The sequence below is a fragment of the Pristiophorus japonicus genome, chromosome 2, assembly GCF_044704955.1.
Source record: "Pristiophorus japonicus isolate sPriJap1 chromosome 2, sPriJap1.hap1, whole genome shotgun sequence".
Taxonomy (NCBI): Eukaryota; Metazoa; Chordata; class Chondrichthyes; family Pristiophoridae; genus Pristiophorus; species Pristiophorus japonicus.
Genome location: NC_091978.1, coordinates 34,044,623 through 34,071,428, shown reverse-complemented (window position 1 = coordinate 34,071,428; position 26,806 = coordinate 34,044,623). Strand labels below are relative to the sequence as shown.

General features: G+C 42.8%; 1 protein-coding gene across 3 annotated transcripts; it reads left to right on the top strand.

Annotated features, from left to right (window-relative positions):
- The first annotated feature begins 330 nt into the window (after positions 1-330).
- Positions 331-26,806, top strand: LOC139236489 (uncharacterized). 3 transcript variants are annotated; one of them, XM_070866830.1, is made up of 5 exons: positions 331-445; positions 12,984-13,118; positions 14,995-15,172; positions 17,227-18,134; positions 21,824-26,806. In XM_070866830.1, exons 2-5 carry the CDS (start codon positions 13,002-13,004, stop codon positions 23,387-23,389), a joined length of 2,769 nt encoding a protein of 922 aa, XP_070722931.1. In that variant the 5' UTR covers positions 331-445; positions 12,984-13,001; the 3' UTR covers positions 23,390-26,806. The 3 variants fall into 3 exon arrangements, with proteins under 3 accessions (XP_070722931.1, XP_070722932.1, XP_070722930.1); XM_070866831.1 differs by lacking the exon at positions 331-445 and adding an exon at positions 1,756-1,786; XM_070866829.1 differs by lacking the exon at positions 331-445 and adding an exon at positions 4,184-4,745.

Here is a 26,806-nt window from a genome sequence, read left to right as displayed (position 1 = left end):
GGCAGGTAAGTGGAGCTGAGTCCACGGCCAGATCAGCCATGATCTTGTTGAATGGCGGAGCAGGCTTGAGGGGCTAGATGGCCTACTCCAGTTCCTAATTCTTATGTTCTTATGTCTATTCCTGTTCCGCATATGGATTCGACTCTCCGGATTCCCCTCCTCTTATTGTACTGTCGGATTGCTCTCAGCATTCACTTACAGTATCTGAAAAAAACTCGTAATAAGCTGGGTATGAATGATGTAGCATGCGACGAATGGGAGAGCCGGGTGAAAGCCAATGGGGTGTGTTTGTGTGACTGACTGTGAGAGCTGCAATCAGGCGAACCCGATTGTCTTTTTTCGCCCACCGAAGCGGGTCTGAGATTTTGCAGGAGGCTGCAACGAAATTGCACAGGTGAAACTGAAAAACAACACAGCGAAGATTCATTGCAACTTTTAAAGTCAGGTCTGTTTTGCGTTTAGTTTATCGTTTTTAGCGCAACTTGTTTATTTAACATGGCGGAATCAACCAGTTTAAAAAGGAACGCCCCATGCAAAACTAATTTGTTTCGGCAACATTTTACAACATCAAGTTGGTGAAACTATTTCAAAAAAGAATGCGACATATTCCAGAGTTCAGCTTTTTCTTGCTCCATTTGAGGTGACGTTGTTCCGCTGAAGCGACGAATGGAGGGGAGGGGAGGGAGTTGAGCTGTGTGTTTTGCAACAAAATATCAATAACTAATATTAAAACACTGTCTTTATTCGGCTACTTTTAATATAAAAAGATATACCCATCTAGAAGGGGATATACGCCGTGTTCTGGACTGAAAATGAAACCAGTTCTTAGATCGTCTGCTTGAAACGCGACTTCCTGCTTTAGAATTTTTTTTGCACACGTTATTTTTATAGGGACATGTTGTTAGTGATGATTTTGGTTTTTAATCCTATGTTAAAGAGGGTGAGGATGTTTTTCAGCTCGATTGTGAAAAATGGGGTGCTGTAAAAGCTCTATCCGCCAACATTGGAGAATATGCGAAAAAGGAGGGTTTCAGAGAGAAAAAAACCTTAAACCCTTTAAATCTTTGTAGCAAGATTCAATATCCAAGAGATAATCTGAATGGTATACCATGGTGGAGCAGCAACACATGGGTGCCACAGTGGAACCCAAGTTTAATTCCTTACCAACCATTCTACAGAATTGCTAATCTTGCTGCTGAGCAGAGGCCTGGCACCACCTAGTAAACATTTCCACCAGGTCTCGATCTGCACCACTGCCATTTTGTGTCTCATTTGTTGTGAGTACAGCAGTTTCACCCGCTTTTTGGATGAGACGTTAAACCGAGGCCCTGTCTGCTCTCTCAGTTGGATGTAAAAGATCCCATGGCACTACTACGAAGAAGAGCAGGGGCGTTATCCCTGGTGTCCTGGCCAATATTTGTCCCTCAATCAACATAGCATAAAAACAGATTATCTGGTCATTATCACATTGCTGTTTGTGGGAGCTTGTTGTGCGCAAATTGGCTGCCGCGTTTCCTACATTACAACTGACCCCACCGATCCCTTCCCTCGACGAATGTCTGTCCCATCTGTAACAGGGTCTGTGACTCTCGTAATGGACTATTCAGCCATCAAAGAACAACTTAGGGAGTGGAAGCAAGTCTTCCTCAATTCTGAGGGACTGCCCATGAGTGACTACACTCCAAAAGTACTTCTTTGGCTGTAAAGTACTTTGAGACGTCTGGTGGTTTTATAAATGGAAGTCTTTCTTGCCCGGACCAACAGGCATCCTATTTCACTGTTTATGGTAAGTCAGATTTTGTGCAATTTTTATAATGTGTATAATGCACAATATCGTACGGGACAACCATGTGCTTTTGAACTTGACTGTGACCATGCCCATGTGCTAGCTTTTCAGCCTTTTCAGAAGGCTGCTGGACCACATTGGATTGGCTGGTTATTTTAAATAGGCAATGCCTCCATTAAATTTGCAGAGGAGTGCCATTTCAATATAATACACAAGATAAATTAAAAGGAGCTGTATGTTATTGTTTGAGAGTCACAAACTAATGTGTGGCATAAACATAGAAAATAGTTGCAGGAGTAGGTCATTCGGCCCTTCGAGCCTGCACCACCATTCAATATGATCATGGCTGATCATGCAACTTCAGTCCCCCATTCCTACTTTCTCTCCATACCCCTTGATCCCTTTAGCCGTAAAGGCCACATCTAACTCCCTTTTGAATATATCTAATGAACTGGCCTCAACAACTTTCTGTGGTAGAGAATTTCACAGGTTCACAATTCTCTGAGTGAAGAAGTTTCTCTTCATCTTGGTCCTAAATGGCTTACCCCTTATCCTTAGACTGTGACCCCCGGTTCTGGACTTCCCCAACATCAGGAACATTCTTCCTGCATCTAACCTGTCCAATCCTGTCAAAATTTTATATGTTTCTACGAGATCCGCTCTCATTTTTCTAAATTCTAGTGAATATAATCCTAGTCGATTCAATCTCTCTTCATATGTCAGTCCTGTCATCCCGGGAATCAGTCTGGTGAACCTTCGCTGCACTCCTTCAATAGCAAGAATATCCTTCCTCAGATTAGGAGACCAAAACTGTACACAATACTCAAGGTGTGGCCTCACCAAGGCACTGTACAACTGCAGTAAGACCTCCCTGCTCCTATACTCAAATCCTCTTGCTATGAAGGCCAACATGCCATTTGCCTTCTTGACCGCCTGCAGTACCTGCATGCCAACCTTCAATGACTGATGTACCATGACACCCAGGTCTCGTTGCACCTCCCCTTTTCCTAATCTGTCACCATTCAGATAATCTGCCTTCCTGTTTTTGCCACCAAAGTGGATAACCTCACATTTATCCACATTATACTGCATCTACCATGCATTTGCCCACTCACCTAACCTGTCCAAGTCACCCTGCAGCCTCTTGGCATCTTCCTCACAGCTCACACTGACACCCAGCTTAGTGTCATCTGCAAACTTTGAGATATATTCAATTCCTTCGTCTAAATCCTTAATGTATATTGCAAATAGCTGAGGTCCCAGCACTGAGTCCTGCGGTACTCCACTAGTCACTGCCTGCCATTCTGAAAAGGACCCGTTTATTACTACTCTTTGCTTCCTGTCTGCCAACCAATTCTCTATCCACGTCAAGACATTACCCCCAATACCATATGCTTTGATTTTGTACACTAATCTCTTGTGTGGGACCTTGTCAAAAGCCTTTTGAAAGTCCAAATACACCACATCCACTGGTTCTCCCTTGTCCACTTTACTAGTTACATCTTCAAAAAGTTCTAGAAGATTTGTCAAGCATGATTTCCCTTTCATAAATCCATGCTGACTTGGACTGATCCTGTCACTGCTTTCCAAATGCACTGCTATTACATCTTTCATAATTTATTCCAACATTTTCGCCACCAACGATGTCAGGCTAACTGGTCTATAATTCCCTGTTTTCTCTCCGTCCCTTTTTAAAAAGTGGTGTTACATAGCTACCCTCCAATCCATAGGAACTGATCCAGAGTCTATAAAACATTGGAAAATGACCACCAATGCATCCACTATTTCTAGGGCCACTTCCTTAATACTCTGGGATGCAGACTATCATGCCCTGGGGATTTATTGGCCTTCAATCACATCAATTTCCCTAACACAATTTTCTGACAAATAAGGATTTCCTCCTTCTCGCTGGACCCTTGGTCCCCTAGTATTTCCGGAAGGTTATTTGTGTCTTCCTTAGTGAAGACAGAACCAAAGTATTTATTCAATTGGTCTGCCATTTCTTTGTTCCCCATTATAAATTGACCTGATTCTGACTGCAAGGAACCTACATTTGTCTTCACTAATCTTTTTCTCTTCACATATCTATAGAAGCTCTTGCAGTCAGTTTTTATTTTCCCTGCAAGCTTACTCTCATACTCTATTTTCCCCCTCCTAATTAAACCCTTTGTCCTTCTCTGCTGAATTTTAAATTTCTCCCAGTCCTCAGGTTTGCTGCTTTTTCTGGCCAATTTATATGCCTCTTCCTTGGATTTAACACTATCCCTAATTTCCCTTGTTAACCACTTTGAGCCACTTTCGTTGTTTTATTTTTATGCCAGACAGGGATGTACAATTGTTGAAGTTGATCCATGTGATCTTTAAATATCTGCCATTGCCTATCCACCGTCAACCCTTTAAGTGTCATTCGCCAGTCTAACCTAGCCAGTTCACGTCTCATACCATCGAAGTTACCTTTCTTTAAGTTCAGGACCTTAGTCTCTGAATTAACTGTGTCACTCTCCATCTTAATGAAGAATTCTACCATATTATGGTCACTCTTCCCCCTCGCACAACAAGATTGCTAATTAATCCTCTCTCATTACACAAGACCAAGTCTAGGATGGCCAGCTCTCTAGTTGGTTCCTCGATATATTGGTCTAGAAAATCATCCCTTATACACTCCAGGAAATCCTCCTCCACCGCATTGCTACCAGTTTGGTTAGCCCAGTCTATATGTAAATTAAAGTCACCCATGATAACTGCTGTACCTTTATTGTACTCATCCCGAATTTCCTGTTTGATGCCTTCCCCAACCTCACTACTACTGTTTGGTGGTCTGAACACAACTCCCGCTACCGTTTTCTGCCCTTTGATGTTCCGCAGCTCTACCCATCATCGTGAAACAGAATTCACCAAGCGTTGGATTGCTCACCCACTAATAGGGAACGTGAGCTGGAATTAGACTGTCGTGTGACAGGTTAGTTTTACCCTACTGATGATGTGTTGTTGCAATAGTTGTTCCACATCATTCAAGCTAATGTCCTTCCTTACTATTGCATTAATCTCCTCTTTAACCAGCAACGCCAACCCACCTCCTTTTTCTTTCTGCCTATCCTTCCTGAATATTGAATACCTGTGGATGTTGAGTTCCCAGCCTTGATCACCCTGGAGCCATGTCTCTGTAACCCCAATTGCATCATATAAGATCATTTAACTCATAGCTCTGCAAGTCTGACTTGTAAGTAACTATGCAAATGGAGGCTGAAAACTGTTAGCACTGCAGAACTTTGCACAGCAGTGGACTGCTGTTTTTCAGATACATGGGAATCAGATTTATTCCCAATGTGGCTTTTCTCAGACCATCATCATAAGAACATAAGATTATAAGAGCAGGAGTAGGCCATACAGCCCCTCATGCCTGCTCTGCCATTCAATAAGATCATGGTTGATCTTTGATCTTAACTCCGCTTTTCTGCCCCATCCCCATAATCCCTTGATTCCCCATGAGTCCAAAAATCTATCTATCTCAGCCTTGAATATACTCAGAGACTCAGCATCCACAGCCCTTTGGGTTAGAGAATTTAAAAATTCTCAACACTCTGAGCGAAGAAATTCCTCCTCATCTCAGTTTTAAATGGCCGACTCCTTATTCTGAGACTATGCCCCCCAATTCTCGACTCTCCAGCCAGGGAAACAACCTCTCAACATTTACCCTGACAATCCCCTTCAGAATCTTGTATGTTTCAATGAGATCACCTCTCAATCTTTAAACTCGAGAGAGTATAGGCTCACTCTCTCCTCATGGGCCAACCCTCTCATTCTCTGAATCAATCTAGTGAACCTTCGTTGCACTGCCTCTAAGGCAAGTATCCTTATGTAAGGAAGGATATACATCACCAAAGTATGTCTCGTGCTTTTATTCAATAACGAAACTGCTTAATATGAATTTATCTGTTTTATCTTGTATCACTACTGTGAAGCGCCTTGTGACACTACCCTTTGCTACGTTAAAGGTGCTATATAACTAAAAGTTGTTGTTGTAATACCTGAAGTTCATTGCACTTTTAAATATGGGCCCTGGAGTTTGGGTTTGTAGTGTTGCTGCTACAACAACAGCTATATGTAATGTGACCAGGCAATTGTATAGAGAGATGAGGACGACTTGTAAGACTGATGGTACCAATGACATAGGTAAAAAAAGGGATGAGTTCCTACGAAATGAATTTAAGGAGCTAGGAGCTAAATTAAAAAGTAGGACCTCAAAAGTAGTAATCTCGGGATTGCTACCAGTGCCACGTGCTAGTCAGAGTAGGAATTGCAGGATAGCTCAGATGAATACGTGGCTTGAGCAATGGTGCAGCAGGGAGGGATTCAAATTCCTGGGACATTGGAACCGGTTCTGGGGGAGGTGGGACCAGTACAATCCGGACGGTCTGCACCTGGGCAGAATCGGAACCAATGTCCTCGGGGGAGTGTTTGCTAGTGCTGTTGGGGAGGAGTTAAACTAATATGGCAGGGAGATGGGAACCAATGCAGGGAGATAGAGGGAAACAAAAAGGAGGCAAAAACAAAAGACAGAAAGGAGATGAGGAAAAGTGGAGGGCAGAGAAACCCAAGGCAAAGAACAAAAAGGGCCATTGTACAGCAAAATTCTAAAAGGACAGAGGGTGTTAAAAAAACAAGCCTAAAGGCTTTGTGTCTCAATGCAAGGAGTATCCGCAATAAGGTGGATGAATTAACTGTGCAAATAGATGTTAACAAATATGATGTGATTGGGATTACGGAGACGTGGCTCCAGGATGATCAGGGCTGGGAACTCAACATCCATGGGTATTCAACATTCAGGAAGGATAGAATAAAAGAAAAAGGAGGTGGGGTAGCATTGCTGGTTAAGGAGGAGATTAAGGCAATAGTTAGGAAGGACATTAGCTTGGATGATGTGGAATCTATATGGGTAGAGCTGCAGAACACCAAAGGGCAAAAAACGTTAGTGGGAGTTGTGTACAGACCTCCAAACAGTAGTAGTGATGTTGGGGAGGGCATCAAACAGGAAATTAGGGGTGCGTGCAATAAAGGTGCAGCAGTTATAATGGGTGACTTTAATATGCACATAGATTGGGCTAACCAAACTGGAAGCAATACGGTGGAGGAGGATTTTCTGGAGTGCATAAGGGATGGTTTTTTAGACCAATATGTCGAGGAACCAACTAGTGGGGAGGCCATCTTAGACTGGGTGTTATGTAATGAGAGAGGATTAATTAGCAATCTCGTTGTGCAAGGCCCCTTGGGGAAGAGTGACCATAATATGGTGGAATTCTGCATTGGGATGGAGAATGAAACAGTTAATTCAGAGACCATGGTCCAGAACTTAAAGAAGGCTAACTTTGAAGGTATGAGGCGTGAATTGGCTGGGATGGATTGGCGAATGATACTTAAGGGGTTGACTGTGGATGGGCAATGGCAGACATTTAGAGACCGCATGGATGAACTACAACAATTGTACATTCCTGTCTGGCATAAAAATAAAAAAGGGAAGGTGGCTCAACCGTGGCTATCAAGGGAAATCAGGGATAGTATTAAAGCCAAGGAAGTGGCATACAAATTGGCCAGAAATAGCAGCGAACCTGGGGACTGGGAGAAATTTAGAACTCAGCAGAGGAGGACAAAGGGTTTGATTAGGGCAGGGAAAATGGAGTATGAGAAGAAGCTTGCAGGGAACATTAAGACGGATTGCAAAAGTTTCTATAGATATGTAAAGAGAAAAAGGTTAGTAAAGACAAACGTAGGTCCTCTGCAGTCAGAATCAGGGGAAGTCATAACGGGGAACAAAGAAATGGCGGACCAATTGAACAAGTACTTTGGTTCGGTATTCACGAAGGAGGACACGAACAACCTTCCGGTTATAAAAGGGGTGGGGGGGTCTAGTAAGGAGGAGGAACTGAGGGAAATCCTTATTAGCCGGGAAATTGTGTTGGGGAAATTGATGGGATTGAAGGCCGATAAATCCCCAGGGCCTGATGGACTGCATCCCAGAGGACTTAAGGAGGTGGCCTTGGAAATAGTGGATGCGTTGACAGTCATTTTCCAACATTCCATTGACTCTGGATCAGTTCCTATGGAGTGGAGGGTAGCCAATGTAACCCCACTTTTTAAAAAAGGAGGGAGAGAGAAAACAGGGAATTATAGACCGGTCAGCCTGACATCGGTAGTGGGTAAAATGATGGAATCAATTATTAAGGATGTCATAGCAGTGCATTTGGAAAGAGGGTGACATGATAGGTTCAAGTCAGCATGGATTTGTGAAAGGGAAATCATGCTTGACAAATCTTCTGGAATTTTTTGAGGATGTTTCCAGTAGAGTGGATAAGGGAGAACCAGTTGATGTGGTATATTTGGACTTTCAGAAGGCGTTCGACAAGGTCCCACACAAGAGATTGATGTGCAAAGTTAGAGCACATGGGATTGGGGGTAGTGTGCTGACATGGATTGAGAACTGGTTGTCAGACAGGAAGCAAAGAGTAGGAGTAAATGGGTACTTTTCAGAATGGCAGGCAGTGACTAGTGGGGTACCGCAAGGTTCTGTGCTGGGGCCCCAGCTGTTTACACTGTACATTAATGATTTAGATGAGGGGATTAAATGTAGTATCTCCAAATTTGCGGATGACACTAAGTTGGGTGGCAGTGTGAGCTGCGAGGAGGATGCTGTGAGGCTGCAGAGCGACTTGGATAGATTAGGTGAGTGGGCAAATGCATGGCAGATGAAGTATAATGTGGATAAATGTGAGGTTATCCACTTTGGTGGTAAAAACAGAGAGACAGACTATTATATGAATGGTGACAGATTAGGAAAAGGGGAGGTGCAACGAGACCTGGGTGTCATGGTACATCAGTCATTGAAGGTTGGCATGCAGGTGCAGCAGGCGGTTAAGAAAGCAAATGGCATGTTGGCCTTCATAGCAAGGGGATTTGAGTACAGGGGCAGGGAGGTGTTGCTACAGTTGTACAGGGCATTGGTGAGGCCACACCTGGAGTATTGTGTACAGTTTTGGTCTCCTAACCTGAGGAAGGACATTCTTGCTATTGAGGGAGTGCAGCGAAGGTTCACCAGACTGATTCCCGGGATGGCGGGACTGACCTATCAAGAAAGACTGGATCAACTGGGCTTGTATTCACTGGAGTTCAGAAGAATGAGAGGGGACCTCATAGAAACATTTAAAATTCTGACGGGGTTAGACAGGTTAGATGCAGGAAGAATGTTCCCAATGTTGGGGAAGTCCAGAACCAGAGGTCACAGTCTAAGGATAAGGGGTAAGCCATTTAGGACCGAGATGCGGAGGAACTTCTTCACCCAGAGAGTGGTGAACCTGTGGAATTCTCTACCACAGAAAGTTGTTGAGGCCAATTCACTAAATATATTCAAAAAGGAGTTAGATGAGGTCCTTACTACTAGGGGGATCAAGGGGTATGGCGAGAAAGCAGGAATGGGGTACTGAAGTTGAATGTTCAGCCATGAACTCATTGAATGGCGGTGCAGGCTAGAAGGGCCGAATGGCCTACTCCTGCACCTATTTTCTATGTTTCTATGATGGTAATAAGAAATGTCTTCCAAATCATCATCATCTGTTCCAGACTGACAGCACTGCATCGGCCTTCTCCAGCCTGGTCCTCTGAGGTTGTGAAAGGCAAAATATAAATGCAAGTTCTTTCACTTACAATCTGTTTTACAAGGAATACATTTTTAGTCTTAAAATACATGCATATTCTGATTGACTGTGAGCAGCACCATAGGATGTTTGCTAGTAATGAGTTCAAAGTTTTAATTGTGCAAGCAAGTTTGTTTAGAGGTCATCTACTGTCAAAATTGAAGGGATATAGATTGGCGTGATGTTTGGAATGGCAGAAAGAAGAGAGTAGATTTGCTAAATTTTATTTTTTACTTATTTTATTTTCTATTTTAATCATTTCATTTTGTTCTCCTCTCTGTACAGGAGCTATTTGCCCATGTACAGCCACTTTCAGCTAAAATGGCCTTTCATTCTGTGGTGTGGAATTATCTTATAATTGCTGATGGGATCTCACGTGCACTTTCAGCAGAGAAAGCTGATTTTTGTTTTTTTTTCCTTGGATATGCACTTGGAAGTGCTGTTTTCTGCAAGGCTATGAATCAAATGCTGGAAAGTGGGATTAGAATGGATAGCTCTTTTCGACTGGCATAGACACAATAGGGGGCAGTCAGTTCCAGATCCCCATCACACTCTGGGTGAAAAAAGTTCACCTCAACTCCCCTCTAATCCTTCTACCAATTACTTTAAATCTATGCTCCCTGGTTATTGATTATGGGAAATAGGTCCTTCCTATTCACTCTATCTAGGCCCCTCCTAATTTTATACACCTCAATTAAATCTCCCCTCAGCCTCCTCTGTTCCAAAGAAAACAACCCCTCATAGCTAAAATTCTCCAGGGCAGGTAACATCCTCTTCAATCTCCTCTGTACCCTTTCTCGTACAATCACATATTTCCTGTAATGTAGTGACCAGAACTGCACACAGTACCCTAACTAGTGTTTTATACAGTTCAAGCATAACGTCCTTGCTCTTGTATTCCATGCCTCGGCTAATAAAGACAAGTATTCCTTTTGCCTTCTTAACCACCTTATTTACTTGTCCTGCTACCTTCAGGGATCTGTGGACATGCACTCCAACATCCCTCTGTTTCTCTACACTTCTCAGTAGCTTACCATTTATTGTGTATTCCTTTGCCTTGTGAGCACTTCCCCATTGCATTACCTCACTTCTCTGGACTGAATTCCATTTGGCACTTTTCTGCCCACCTGACCAATCCATTGATGACTTCCTGCAGTTTACAGCTTTCTTCCTCACTATCAGCCACACGGCCAATTTTTGTAGCATCTGCAAACTTCTTAATCATGGCCCCGACATTGAAGTCTAAATTATTGATATATACCACAAAAAGCAAGGGACCTCGTACCGAACCCTGTGGAACCCCACTGGAAACAGCATTCCAGTCACAAAAACTCCTGTTGACCATTACCCGTTACTTCCTGCCACTGAGACAATTTTGGATCCAAGTTGCCACTTTCCGTGGGTCCCATGGGTTTTTACTTTTCTGACCAGTCTGCCTTTGGGGCCTTGTCAAAAGTCTTGCTAAAATCCATGTAGACTACATCAAATTTGCTATCCTCATCAACCCTCCTTGTTACCTCCTCAAAATATTCAGTCAAGTTCGTCAGCCATGACCTTCCCTTAACAAACCCATGCTGACTGCCCTTGATTAATCCGTGACTTACTAAATGAAGATTTATCCTGTCCCTCAGAATTTTTTCCAATAATTTGCCCACCACCGAGGTTAGGCCTGCAATTACTTGGTCTATCCCTTTTTCCCTTTTTTAAATGATGGTACAACATTAACAGTCCTCCAATCGTCATAGGATGTGGTGCTTTTTATTTAATGTTGAGGCTTTTCTTTCTGACGTTACCAGTGGTGTTCTGTAATAAATATTTAAGTATGTTTTGACTCTGCATGCAGGAAAGAATGAAGGGTTAACACTGGCCTCCCACATTCTACCCTACATAAACTAGAGATCATTCAAAACTCGGCAGCCCGTGTCCTAACTCGCACCAAGTCCCGCTCATCCATCACTCCTGTGCTCGCAGATCTATGTTGGCTTCCGGTTAAGCAACGCCTCGATTTCAAAATTCTCATCCTTATTTTTAAATCCCTCCATGGCCTCTCCCCTCCCTATCTAGGTAATCTCCTCCAGCCTCTCAACTCCCTGAGATGTCTGCGCTCCTCTAATTCTGCTGTCTTGAACATCCCTGATTATAATCGCTCATCCATTGGTGGCCGTGCCTTCTGTTGCCCAGACCCCAAGCTCTGGAACTCCCTGCCCAAACCTCTCCGCCTCTCTACCTCTCTTTCATAGAATCATAGATGTTTACAGCACGGAAGGAGGCCATTTCGGCCCATCGTGTCCATGCCGGCCAACAAGAGGTTATCCAGCCTAATCCCACTTTCCAGCTCTAGGTCAGTAACCCTGCAGGTTATGGCCCTTCAGGTGCCCATCCAAGTACTTTTTAAATATGGTGAGGGTTTCTGCTTCTACCACTCTTTCAGACAGTGAGTTCCAGACCCCCACAACCCTCTGCCTGAAGAAATTCCCCCTCAAATCCCCTCTAAACCTTCTACCAATTACTTTAAATGTATGCCCCCTGGTTATTGACCCCACTGCTAAGGGGAATAGGCCCTTTCTATCCACTATAGCTAGGCCCCTCATAATGTTATACACTTCAATGAGGTCTCCCCTCAACCTCCTCTGTTCCAAGGAAAGCAAACCCAGCCTATCCAATCTGTCCTCATAGCTAAGATTCTCCACTCCCGGCAACATCCTCATAAATCTCCTCTGTACCCTCTCCAGTGCAATCACGTCCTTCCTGTACTGTGGTGACCAGAACTGAACACAATACTGCAGCTGTGGCCTAACCAGTATTTTATACAGTTCAAGAATAACCCCCCTGCTCTTATATTCTATACCTTGGCTAATAAAGGCAAGCAATCCATATGAATTCTTAACCACCTTATCTACCTGGCCTGCTACCTTCAGGGATCTATGGACATGCACTCCAAGGTCCCTTTGTTCCTCTACACTTCTCGGTGTCCCACCATTTAATGTGTATACCCTTGTTCGCCCTCCCCAAATGCATTACCTCATACTTCTCTGGATTAAATTCCATTTGCCACTGTTCTGCCCACCTGACCAGTTGATTGATATCTTCCTACAGTCCGCAGCTTTCTTCTTCTTTATCAACCACACAGCCGATTTTAGTATCATCTGCAAATCATACCCTCTATATTCAAGTCAAGATCATTGATGTATACCACAAAAAGCAAGGGACCTAGTACTAAGCCCTGCGGGACCCCACTGGAAACATCCTTCCAGTCACAAAAACACCCATCAACTATTAGCCTTTGCTTTCTGCCTCTGAGCTAATTTTGGATCCAACTTGCCACTTGGCTCTGGATCCCAAGATGCTCCTTAAAACATACCTCTTTGACCAAGCTTTTGGTCACCTGCACTAATTTCTCCTTATGCGGCTCAGTGTCACATTTTTTAATCTCATAATACTCCTGTGAAGCGTCTTGGGATGTTTCACTACGTTAAAGGTGCTATATAAATAAAGTTTATCTTTTTTTCAAGGTTTAAAAGCAAATCACTATGCCGTACGCGGGTGATGAGTTATACAAGTACATACGGAGCAGAATGCCAGATTTCTTCATAATAAATGTAGTGGAATTGTTACCACATCTTCATTGCCTTTCTCAGATGGACCAGGTAATTCTATTTCTATTGCTACAGAAAATGACACATCATTTATAATAAGAACTAAGATATTATCAGCTTTGTTAATTTCTCATCCTTCATGCAAACTACATGCAATTTCTATTTATTTAATATCGTAAAAGTTACTTTTTATAATTAAAAACTTAGCTGTGTTTATAGCAGCTGTTTTGCCGGTGATGCTGTTGGAGCTGGAAACTGAAGAATTAGTTCAACCTTACAATGCCTGTATCATGAGAGATGATTTAAAACATCATCTGTAACCTGGCCATGATTGGGATGCAAAAAATATTTACAGACTGAATGATTTGATTTGACTTAGGAAGTGAAAGCATTAATAAGATATGCAGACATCCCACTTCCTTCCGTGTTCACCCCATGGAAAGAAAACTCTCCCTCAAGTCACTGACAACTTGCAAATTCCCATTCACCACAACCTTTCATAAGAACATAATAAATAGGAGCAGAAGTCAGCCATACGGTCCTTCGAGTCTGCTCCGCCATTCAGTAAGATCATGGCTGATCATCGACCTCAATTCCACTTTCCCGCCAGATCCCCATACCTTAGATTCCCCTAGACTCAAAAAATCTATCTCTCTCAGCCTTGAATATACTAAGAGACTCAGCATCCACAGCCCTCTGGGACAGAGAATTCCAAAGATTCACAACCCCCCTGTGTGAAGAAATTCCTCCTCATCTCAGTCTTAAATGGCCTACCCCTTATCCTGAGACTGTGCCCCCTTGTTCTGTAGCTAACGATCTGCTCAATGACGCCCTAATTTGATGAGGAGTTAGAGTTGTTTCACTCGTAAGTTATTTAATAGAAAACTGTTTTTATTTTTTAAAAATCAGCCGTAAGGTGACGGAAAGACATTGGCCCTGAAATTCCGATGTCCCGGGTCCATACGAAGTTCCTACGGACCCGGGAAGGCATCAGAAAAGCCGGGTTTCAGTGCGCAATGCCCTTGCGCTGAAAATCGGCTTTTCCAATCTGTCAAGTTTTTGGTCTTGACAGATCTCACGCATATCGGGAGCGAGGACATTTGTAGGATAAGATTTCCGATATTTACGAATATCTTGCCCTGCAAATGTCCTTTAACATCTTGCGCCTGAAAAAGCAGGCGTATAGCCTACTTTTACAGGCGCAAGTGTTTAAAAATACATAAAAACATTTAAATTAAATTAAATAAAAACATATGAAAACATACTTTATTGTTAAAAACCGTCCCCACTACGGTAAGTTTATTTTAAGGCATCTTTCAAAAAAGTCAGGAAAATATTATTTTTTATGAACTTTAATTTAAATGATTCTTAAATATGTCATGTATTTTTCTATTTTTTATTGATTTTTTTTTTTGTGTGTTTTTGCAGGGGTGGGGGGGGGGGGGTGGGTGGCGGTGGCGGGGTTTCTTAATCATAATGGGAACTCCAACTTACGGAGTTCCCATTATTATGAATGAGAAAATACGGTACCTTGATTGGCTGCCCAGAGCCATGTGACTACAGCTCCAGCCCTGCGTATGTCCTGATGTGCACGCGCTCCAATGCGTAGGAGTGAAGGCCTCGGGCTCGGAAGTTCGAGCGGGCGCAGCAGCAACAGGTAAGTGCGCAGTTTTTTACTTTTTTTCTTTAGTTTGCCCACGGGAAGACCAAAATGGAATTTCAGGGCCATTAAAAGGAAACGCAAATAGCTGAGGATGAAAAGATCTGCGAAAGACTGACTTAAACCAAAAGGTGAGAAAATAGATGGAATTGGATTGAAAATGAGGTGGCTCTTTCACAGGTGGAATGGAAAATAAACAATTATTTTCCTAATTCTTTTCCTGAAACATGTATTTCAGACAAAAAGCTCTCCCTTTCATCTCTTTAGGAGAAAATAAAAGCTGAAGCCAAATATAATGGCAATGAGTTCGCTGTACCCACTTTACTGGATTCTGTTAGAAGAAGAGGAAACTGGGAAAGGCTGTTGATAGATGCACTATGGAGCAATGCATACAATCATCTTGCAGACGATTTGGAGCGTAAACTTGAATCTCTAACTCCAAGAAGTGAGTATCGTGGTGGTGATTCTCACATCAAAAGTTTACATTTTAATTATGATTATCTGTTCATTGTCATAGTTTTTTGAAATTGACTGTCCACCAGCAAAAATCAGTATTTTCACTGGTGGTTGGCCTTCACTTACAAATGAAGAGTCTGTTTCCAGACCCAAGGATAGGGTAGCACGATAGTTTTAGGAACATGCAAAGGCATCAAGAATGGCAGATCAGCTCACATTATTTCTCTGTTTTCACTTTATAGATGTTGCTCCACAAAATGCAAGTCCTGACACGGACTGCTTGAGTTACATGGCCTGTTTCCATATTGTAACTCCTTTTGTAAATCAGCCGGTCTTGACAGTTGTGAAATTGTCTGCCTACTTAACATTTGTGTTCCCAATTTAGCAGCAGCACTTCACTATGCCCTGACTAGGGAACAAGGCTTGAAGCCTGGGAGCTTGAGGGGATTGGTGTGCCTCAGTGAAGGGAGCCAGAGCTTTGTGGGTGTGGCTAGGAAGGTACGGAGCAGAATTGAGTACTCTGGGAAGAACTTGGTGAGCAGAGCCAGAACTGGGGTACTTCTGGCTCCGAGAGTTGAGTGCTGCCAACCAAGCATTAGAATTTGGACATTAGAATTTTCAGTTCCTGAGGGGAAAAAAAAGACAATTTTTCAAAAAGCATTTTGGGTGACTGAATTGTTTTATCCAGGGATATGTGCATGAGGGAATTCTGCAGTGTCGGAGGTGCAGTCTTTCTGTTGAGACGTTAAACCGAGACCCTGTCTGCCCTCAAAGAAGAACAAGGGAGCTATCCCCAGTGTCATGACCAATATTTATCCCTCAATCAATATCAGTAAAAAAAAAACAGTTTATCTAGCCATTATCACATTGCTGTTTGTGGGAGTTTACGGTGCGCAAATTGGCTGCTGTGTTTCCTATAAAACAATAGTGAATACATTTCAAAAGTACTTAATTGGCAGTAAAGCACTTTGGGACATATTGAGGTTGTGAAAAGCACTATATAAATGCAAGTTTTCCATCTTCAAGTCATACTGAAAGCAGCTTTGATTCCTCTGGCACTATATATATAATTTCCAAAAAGAAGTTCATGCAAAGGAGGAACTTTTGAGTAGTCAGAATATAAAAAAAATGCAAGATTTTGCAAATGTGGGAGAAAAGAATAATGTTTCAGCCACACTGAATAATGGTGATGCGTTCATTCTACTGGGTTATGTTCAGCCTCGAGTCAATTATATGGATTCAATAGTAGACCAAACCTTGTTGCCAGCAGGGACAACTGCACGTGCTAATGTATATAACACCATATAGACCAACCTATAGTTTTGATGCCCTCACTATTTGATTTGCAGTCTGTAGTCCAGAGATTCTTACTGACTAGAGGCAAGTTGCTTAGAATTTAAGTCACTCTACCTTGTTCTCCCTCTGTCTTTCACTCATGAATGCACTCTGCATCTTGCTCACAGTCTCTAATGCACTCTCTGTCTTACTTGTGCACACTGAGTGTTTCTCTTGTGCACATGCTCTCTCTCTTCTCTCTTGTCTCTCACGCTCTACTGTCTTGTGTGCGCACACTGTCTCCCTACTGTGCTTTCTTGTATCTCCGCTGTACCTGTTGTCTGTTTTCTTCCTCTTGTTCCCCCCACTTGTTCCCTTTACTGTCTTCCTCCCCCATCTCCATGCTCTTTTCCTATCTTCTTTTCACCGTTTTCCTGCCCTTGCCCTCAAGCATCCCCATTTTTTCCCTGAAAGTCATGGAGGTGAATTATACATGAGTTGTTGCATTAGTGATATATGATAACTATGTCATCAGTCAAAGTAGAATGAGATGACTTCAAAACATTTTCAGATCAGTGAAGGTTAAAATGTCAAATCACTTTCATTCCATTCAGCACTTTACTTGGTAAAGCTGTTTTATTAAGTAGATCAAAAATGTTGCTATTATTAAAAGCTACTACATATGACTTAAGTATAAGATCAACATCGCCTCATTTTTCAAAAGGAATGTAACTTTCGAAGTTAACCGCCTCTACTGTCTCTTTGCAGGGCCCGTAGTGAATCCAGGTGCTTCTGCATTTTCGCATCCCAACAGCACTGCTGCTGCTTCTTCAATGGTTTATGACACTTCTCCCCCAAGAGCCCCACTAGCTGTTTCACTACCAAATAACTCTTTGGGCACAGTCGCTGCTGCTGACAATTCGGAATCCACTCCAAGAGTCTTTTCTCCTGCAGACTACTTGCCATCCCATGCCAATGGTCTACAGTCCTCGGGTGGCATATGTGTAGCGCAGTGCTCGGGTGGCACACCTGTACCTGTCACACCTGTAGTGCAGACCTTGGCTGGCCCACCTGTACCTGTCACACCTGTAGTGCAGTCCTCAGGTGGCACACCTGTACCTGTCACACCTGTAGTGCAGACCTTGGCTGGCCCACCTGTACCTGTCACACCTGTAGTGCAGTCCTCGGGTGGCCCACCTGTACCTGTCACACATGTAGCGCAGTCCTCAGGTGGCACACCTGTACCTGTCACACCTGTAGTGCAGACCTTGGCTGGCCCACCTGTACCTGTCACACCTGTAGTGCAGACCTCGGCTGGCCCACCTGTACCTGTCACACCTGTAGTGCAGTCCTCGGGTGGCCCACCTGTACCTGTCTCACCTGTAATGCAGACCTTGGCTGGCCCACCTGTACCTGTCACACCTGTAGTGCAGACCTCGGGTGGCCCACCTGTACCTGTCACACCTGTAGTGCAGACCTCGGCTCCCACTGCCAATCTGCAGCCCTCGGCTTTATTAGTTGCTACCTCAAACACTTCCTTTGCAACATCTTCTGCGTCTTCGATTGCCGCTGATTCAAGCCGTCGGCATAATTCCACAGAGCTTAAAAAACCAATTCAGGAAATGGGAAACTTGGTGGATAAAGAAGAAAGCCAAGATTACAATCTACCTGTACAGGTAATGTGGCAATTTGTACCTCTGGTCCTTAATTGATACAATATGAAACTCCACCATTCAGATCTCCATGGAGTTGACTGAAGGCTGCACGTAATTCTTAAACAGATTAATATGTCATTTGGTTTTTAAGTTTAATTCTGGATGAATATTTATATATGCTGATTCTACTGTAAGATTGAAAAAAAAGTAATGAATTATTGCTTGAGGGTTCATTATGATTTTCTTTGCTTTTTTCCCATTTAAGCAAAGTTAAACTATATAAAAAGGTGTAAACCAGAAGTCTGGTGAAAATGATAGGCAGGGAATCCAAAAAGCTCGAGGCAAGTGAATTGTAAATCCATATTAAAAGTTAACAGAAATTGCCATCATGAGGGGCCATGATTGTGAATAAGGCAAAACTGTTTCCACTGCCAAAAATGTCAATAACCAAAGTACACAGATTTACAATTGGCAAAAGAACCAGAGAGGAGATGAGAATTTTTATTACGCAGTGAGCTGTTATGATGTGGCATGTGCTGCCTGAAAGGGCGGTAGAAATAGATTCAATAGTAATTTTCAAAAGGGAATTGGATATGCAGGGCTATGTGGAACGAGCAGAGGGATGGGACTAATGGGATATCTCTTTCAAAGAGCCAGCACAGACATGATGGGTTGAATGGTCTCCTATGATGTTTAAGTGTTAAGTCACTGCATTACAAATCAGTACAAGAAGATGAAAATATGAGTTGGAATGTGATGGTGCAGAATTAAGGTTGAGGTAACTAAATTTGTAACAAATAAAAATCAGATTGCATTTTATTTTGACAGACTTTAGACATTGCTGTCTGAGGAGCTTTGTGAGGCCCCTCAATAGAGATTCTTCATAAGCTAACCTTCAGAATGAATCATAGAATGGTTGCAGCATAGAAGGAGGCTATATGGCCCATCGTGCCATTTGCCGGCTCTCTGACTAGCTTCAGCTCGTCCCACTCCCCTGGCCTTTTCCCGTAGCCCTGCAAATTATTTTACTTCAGGTACTTGCCCAATTCCCTTTTGAAAGCCACAATTGAATCTGTCTCCACCGTCCTTTCAGGCAGTGAATTCTAGACCATAAACATTCGCTGCGTTAAAAAAAGGTTTTCCCTCGTGTTGCCTTTGGTTCTGCCAATCACCTTAAATCTATGTCCTCTGGTTCTCGACCCTTCTCCCAGTGGGAACAGTTTCTCTCTATCTACTCTGCCCAGACCCCTCAAGATTTTGAACACCTCTATCAAATCTCCTCTCAACCTTCTCTGCTCTAAGGAGAACAACCTCAGCTTCTCCAGTCTATCCACGTAGCTGAAGTCCCTCATCCTTGGAACCATTCTTGTAAATCTTTTCTGCACTCTCTCTCAGGCCTTCACATCCTTCCTAAAGTGTAGTGCCCAGAATTGGATACAATGCTCCAGTTGAGGCTGAACAAGTGTTTCATAAAGGTTCATCATAATTTTCTTGCTTTTGTACTCTTAGGCCTCTATTCATGAAGCCCAGGATCCTGTATGCTTTTTTAACCGCTTTCTCAACCTGCCCTGCCACCTTCAATGATTTGTGCACATATAACCCCAGGTCTCTCTGATCATGCACCCAGTTTCGAATTGTATCCTTTATTGCCTCTCCTAGTTCTTCCTCCCAAAATGTATCACTGCACTTTTCTGCATTAAATTTCATCTGCTACATCTCTGCCCATTCTATCAGCCTGTCTATGTCTTCTTGATGTCTTATCATTTTCCTCCTCACTGTTCATCATCTGTAAATTTTAAAATTGTGCCCTGTACACCCAAGCTTAAGTCATTAATATATATCAAGAAAAGCAGTGGTCCTAGTACCGACCCCCTGGAGAACACCACTGTATATATTCCTCCAGTCTGAAAAACAACCGTTCACCACTAATCTCTGTTTCCTGTCACTTAGCCAATTTCTTATCATTCTGCCAATGGCCCTTTTATTCCATGGACTTCAACTTTGCTGGCAAGCCTATTATGTGGCACTACATCAACCCTCTCTGTTACCTCATCAAAAAACTCAATCAAGTTAGTTAAATATGATTTGCCTTTAATAAATTCATGCTGGCTTTCCTTAATTAATCCATAATTGTCCAAGTGACTGTTAATTTTGTCCCTGATTATCATTTCTAAAAGCTTCCCCTTTTTTGAACAAGGGTGTAACATTTGCAATTCTCCAGTCCTTTGGCACCAGCCCCATATCTAAAGAGGATTTGAAGATTACGGCCAGTACCTATGCAATTTCCACCTTTACTTCCCTCAGCATCCTAGGATGCATCCCATCCAATCCTGGTGACTTATCTACTTTAAGTACAGCCAGCCTTTCTAGTACCTCCTTCCTTATCAATGTTTATGCCAATCAATATCTCAACTACCTTCTCTTTCATGACTTTGGCAGCATCTTCTACCTTGGTAAAAACCAATGCAAAGTAATCATTTAGTACCTTGGCCATGCTCTCTGCCTCCATGCTGTAGGTCTCCATTTTGTTCCCTAATCGCCGCCACCGCTCCCCACCTGGCATCTCTGTGGAAGTTACTGAAAAGTAAATAGTTATAATGGGCCAAACAGATTTTTTTCTTGTTCCATGTCTTTTTTTTGCGAAGAAATCTTGTATATATTTTAAAAGGCTGACCGATATTAATGCAATGCCTGTTATTGGCAACAAAATCAAACACTTGTGCAAGATGAGCAAAATACGTCAAATCCTCAAATCCCAAACAAATGGTCGGATTCTGCTCGGAGCGGTGAACGAACAGCACCAGCCATTCATTCGACTTGAATTTGCCCATAGACTTTCTGTGGGATTTTGCACGGAAAGTTTCCGTCAGCCAAACAGCACAGCACCGCACCCTCTGGGACCTGTGTGAACAGGGCAAGCAACTGTGTATCTCCTTAAAACAATCCAATTGAAGAGTCATTAATGAGCAGTGCAGAGTCTGAACCAGGAAGTGTAAATTAAAATAATGAATTCAATGTCAAAATCGGCAACAATAAATAGAAGCTGAAGGATGAGACTCCACACTTGTAAAAGTGCCAGAGAGGTTGTTTGGCAGTAATTAAGACTTCCCAAGCCTGTAAAAAGGTACTTAGACTGGGATGGACAAGTCCTAACTTTTTCTGATGCGTATCTATGACAACAACTTCATGCCATTCAAAACATTGGAATGGTGAGCCAGACAGCAAGGTGCCATTTTCAGGTAGGTTACAGAGGAATTCCGCATCTTGGACAGCAACTTCCGGATTTCTGCTTTTAACTGCATATAATGAGGTTGCTGGAAGTTGCTCTCCAATTTGTACATAAATAACGGTGAGCGCTGTTAGCTGTAAATCCAGCCCATTATCTTTACCTCCCCCCACCCGCCCCCCCCAGATCATCCTACGCTATGCAAAAAAAAAATCTATTTTGGGGGGAGGTGGGGGATACTATGGTGAAAACTTAATACAAAATAGTTTGAAAATTCCCAATAATTTGTAAGTAAACAGTACTTGGTGAAGAAAGTTTACAGTTATAGATTGGAGTTCATTATTTAATTTTTTTTTTGGGGGGGCGAGGTACTTTGACATTTTCAACATAGGTTATTAAACACAAGTTGTGTTTTATTGCTTTATAGAAATGTATGATCGTCTTGATGGATCCAGCTCTAAGTTGACTTTTTTTACTTTTAAAGGTAAAGATAGTTACTTCTGGTCATCCAAAGCCCCGTGACTCTCCCCGAGTTCCAACGCATCGGACTATAAATTCGGATCAAAATAACTCTGGTGAAAAAAGCAAAGTAAATAAAATATTCTCGCCCAGTACTGATCAAGCTGAGGGAAAAACAAAAACTGACCAAGTTACAGCTGATGTCCCTTCAACAAGCAGACAAGTGCACCCACACAGACCTCCGTTGCAGCCAGATGATGATGATGATCAGGCCATTGATAAACCAGGAGTATTGAGGAGTGATGCTGCGAATATGCTGTCAGTAACTGAGGTTGCCGTTGATGCCCCTGAAGGTGCCTGTTCAACAAGAAGTAGCGATTTACAGTTCAGTGAAAGCACAGTGGATACTTCAAAAAGCAATAGTTCGAACAGTTCCTCGCCACTCCCCAATCTTTATCCAACAAACACTTCCCAACAGGCCAGCCCTTTGAGTTTGGATGACAGCAGCAGTAGCGGAGCTAGTGTTTCAGATGATTTCAGTGACAAAAACTCAATCAAGGAACAAAAGATTCAGGCACTTCGGGGCTACCAGAATGATCATCTGTCAAGGAGCTTTATTGATGTTCACAATCCATTGAATATACAGTTGAATTTTGATGCTCAGAAAAATACAGGTGAAGGTGCAAGTCCTGATCAAGACATTTTAAATCAAAATCTAACTATTGAGCACACATCTACGGCAATGTTTGTTCCGATGAGTAACACACAAGTTGCACAAAGTATCCCCGCATTTACAAGCACACACCCTGCTAATAATAGGGCTGACTCTGAAGTTGAATTCCTGAAAAATGTGCAGGTCAATAACAGCACTGATACAATTTCCAGCAGTGATCTAATGCTAAGCTCTTCTGATAGTGATTGCTCCTTGGTAGACAGTTCGGCGAACAATGATTCTGTCAACGAGCCAAGATTTCATGTGGAACAAAATGCAAACATACTGAACAATATCCCTCAGCTTCTGCCATCTCAGATACGTGGTGCACAAGTACCAGCTCAGACTGATGTTGTTCGAGAAAATGCGTGGAACCAAAACCAAACGACTGCGCATGAATGCAAACCAGAATCGATTGGAGACCGCAGCATTTATTTTGATTGCAATCAGTCACATGAAGACAGCTGTACAAAATCGGATAAAGAGTCAGGCCGAAAATCAGATGTTGCAGAGAGAGGAGGTTCATTACACTCTCGAGAGAGTGAAGGGAGCCACGGTAAATATGACATTAGCCCTGATGACGTTAAGATGCATATTGGACGCATTGTTCAGGAACCTGATTATGAAAATGAAGCGGCCAATGACCATGAATTTGAAGCAGCGAAAGTGAGAGATTTTAGCGGACGCGATTCCGGAGAAGGCTGCGTTAATGCTTCATCCACCGAGCATGTTTCTTTGGCTTCACAGAAAAGGTCAGAAGCCAGACAGGCGGTAAACCCAAATGGGGATTTACCGCACTCTAATTATGGATTTGTTTCAGTGGCAGTTCTGGTAGTGGCTGTTGTGGCTGGGTGCATATGGAAATTCTATCATAAATAGGGACCGGAGTGACTTGAGAGATATCATTTGTTAAAAATTAAAGTTTAAGTGATTTTAAGTTTACAATGGAGTTTCAATTAGTGGTTCAGGAGTAGGAGAATCATTTGCTTTCTGTTCTGGTGAATTGTGCTTGGGAAATATTTTGCACTCTGCATTTTCACTGCAAATCTGTAGTTGGAAGCTTTTCCAGGATATTTGAGTTTAGCTAAAAATATCAAAGTAACTAACACGAAATGTCTCTGTTGTAGTTCACAATCAGCTGTTCACAAAAGTAAAAAATCAATTCCAGCCATTAACAATAAAATCATACCCTGAACAAAATAATTATACCAATTTTACTTTTTGCTCCTATCTATGCAAACACAGTGTCTTCAGAGATGTAAATACATGTTTGGCAATTTAGAATTTTTCTTTCTCCAAATCATCATTTAAATCAGTTATCTTTTCCTTAAAATGTTCCTCCTTTTATTTATACCAGTTTAAAGACCCATCCTCCTTCTGAATTTCAAGACATCCTAAGCCATTATTTTTGTTTCCTTGTCACTGCTCCATCCCATTCCGGGTGCAATCGCTCAGGCTGAATCAGACCATGTGAAACCTTGGTGTTTTGTCCAACTCTTAGTTGAGCTTCATATCACCCATCCTGTCCATTACCAAGGTGGCTCATTTCCACCCCTGCAGCGTTATCCGTCTCCATCCCGACTTCAGCCCCGCTTCTCAACGCCCCCCGCCCCCATCACCACCACCACCACAACTCAAATCCTTACCCATGGGTTTGATACCTCTATTTCTCTTTCTCTTCATTTCATAGAAACATAGAAAATAGGTGCAGGAATAGGCCATTCGGCCCTTCGAGCCTGCACCACCATTCAATAAGATCATGGCTGATCATTCCCTCAGTACCCCTTTCCTGCTTTCTCTCCATACCCCTTGATCCCTTTAGCCGTAAGGGCCATATCCAACTCCCTCTTGAATATATCTAACAAACTGGCCTCAACAACTCTCTGCGGTAGGGAGTTCCACAGGTTAGCAATTCTCTGAGTGAAGAAGTTTCTCCTCATCTCGGTCCTAAATGGCTTACCCCTTATCCTTAGACTGTGACCCCTGGTTCTGAACTTCCCCAACATCGGGAACACTCTTCCTGCATCTAACCTGTCCAGCCCCGTCAGAATATTATATGTTTCTATGAAATCCCCTCTCATCTTACTAACCTCCCATCCTCCCCCATCCCCCACCCCCCATAAACTTCAGCTAAAGAAAGAAAGACTTGCATTTATATAGCGCCTTTCATGACCACTGGACGTCTCAACGCTTTACAGTACTTTTGGAATGTAGTCACTGTTATAATGTGGAAAACACGGCAGCCAATTTGCACACAGCAAGCTCCCACAAACAGCAATGTGATAATGACCAGATAATCTGTTTTTCTGTTATGTTGATTGAAAGATAAATATTGGCCAGGACACCAGGGATAACTCCCCTGCTCTTCATCGAAGTAATGCCATGGTTTTTTTTTAAATCCACCTGAGAGCAGACAGGGCCTCAGTTTAATGTCTCATCTGAAAGACGGCACCTCCGACAGTGCAGTATTCCTTCAGTACTGCACTGGAGTGTGAGCCTAGATTTTTGTGTTCAAGTCCCTGGAGTGGGACTTGAACCCACAGCCTTCTGACTCAGAGGCGAGTGTTCTACCCACTGAGCCACAGCTGACACAGTTAGTACAAAAATACAGTCACCTGTTCCTCATATTAAGTCCCATGTTCTTCTCCTCACTGACCTACATTCGTTCCCAGTCCTGCTGCGAATTCAATTTAAAATTCTCATCCTGCTTTTCAAATCTCTCCATGACCTGATTCCATTCGATTTTTGCAACTTCCTGACAACAGCCACCATTGCCTTTAAAATTGTCTCAATGTGCTTTGCAGAGGTGTGTGGGAAAACAGACACCTTGCCAAAGGAAGAGAGATTAAGAGGGGTGACCAAAAACTTGATCAAAGGGATGGATTTTAAGGAGGGTCCTTAAACGGGGCAGAGGCGGAAGGGTTTAAGGAGCAAATTGCGGAGAGTGGGCTACAGGCAGCAGAAGGCACTGCCACCGACAATGGGCCGAAGGCTGTATCTGAGGCTGGAATCACAGGGACACAGAGTTTGAGCGGATGGTCGAGCTGGAGGAGTTTACAGAGATGCGGCGGGGTGAGGCATTGGAGGGATTTAAAGATTAGGAGAAGAATTTCAAAGGTGAAGCATCATGGGACTAAGAGCCCAGGTAGGCGAGAGAGGATGGGGTCATGGATGAACAGAACTCCAGTGTCCTTTGGTCTTCCAACTCTAGCCTTTAATGCATCCCTCACCGTTGGTGGCAGTACCTTCAGCTGTCTCAACCCCCATTAATCCTTCCTAAACACCTCTGACTCGCTTTCCCCAGCTTGTCAACCAAGCTTTCAGTCACCTCACAATTTCTGCATCTGTATTTTTCTCTCTCTCAAGTGCCTTGGAGCATTTTCTATGTTAAAGGTGCTAATAAATACAAGTTGTTGTTCACTGAATAGTTCCAGATGGTGCATAGAATGTGTAACAGAACTGTTCAATGCTTGGTTCCACAATTTCTAAAGTTAGTCCTTTTTTTAAAAAAAAGAGGCTCTTATTTTCCCAGAATAAGTTACCTCGGTCAAAAACAGAAAGAAGGATTTGTATTTATATAGCGCCTTTCACGACTTCAGGATGTCCCAAAGCACTTTACAGCCAATGAATTACTTGTGAAGGGGAGTCACTGTTGTCATGTTGAACTGCTGGCTCTGCAGAAGAAGAATCTCGCTCTGCAGCAGCCCTTCCTGTATGATGCATAAATGTTTCAGAGATTAACCAGGTCACATCAATTTGCAGAATTGCATGTGATCCAGCTTCTGGGGCCTGTTTTCAACCAGCCAGTGGCCAGTTTTTTTTCTCCAAAGCTACTTCTTTAATGCTGTAATAAAAAAAAACACTTACTACTAACTTCTAGGGAAAGGAAAATTGTGTGGGGTGCATAACGGCCGTCCGATTCGCTACCTCCCATTTTACACTGCCCGCCGAAATGAAAGATCTGCCTAGACATGTGTTATATTGCTGCATTTAGAGGATAGTATGGGCCAATGTGCCTCCCTATATGGAGGGGAGACACAATACTGTCTTCTCAAGGCTGCTTTCACGTGCCCCTTGAAGGGCAGCCAAAAGGGCATTGACTTAGGGAGCAGGACCCCCAATCTCCCCCTTCTTGACGACCAGAGGCATGTAGTCTCCGATGAGCTAGTGGGAATCTGCAGACTGACTGTAAAGCACTTGCACATCATGTACTTTAATCTGTAATGAAAGGAAGAAGTATTTTAATAAAGTGTAAACTATAAGAATGTTTAAATTGTGGTTTATTTCAAGTAATGT

Coding starts and splice junctions, on each gene's coding strand:
- LOC139236489 (XM_070866830.1), top strand. CDS start 13,002: ATGCCGTACGCGGGTGATGAGTTATACAAGTACATACGGAGCAGAATG. Junction 15,173..17,226: donor TGAATCTCTAACTCCAAGAA/GTGAGTATCGTG, acceptor GTCTCTTTGCAG/GGCCCGTAGTGAATCCAGGT. Junction 18,135..21,823: donor ATTACAATCTACCTGTACAG/GTAATGTGGCAA, acceptor TTACTTTTAAAG/GTAAAGATAGTTACTTCTGG.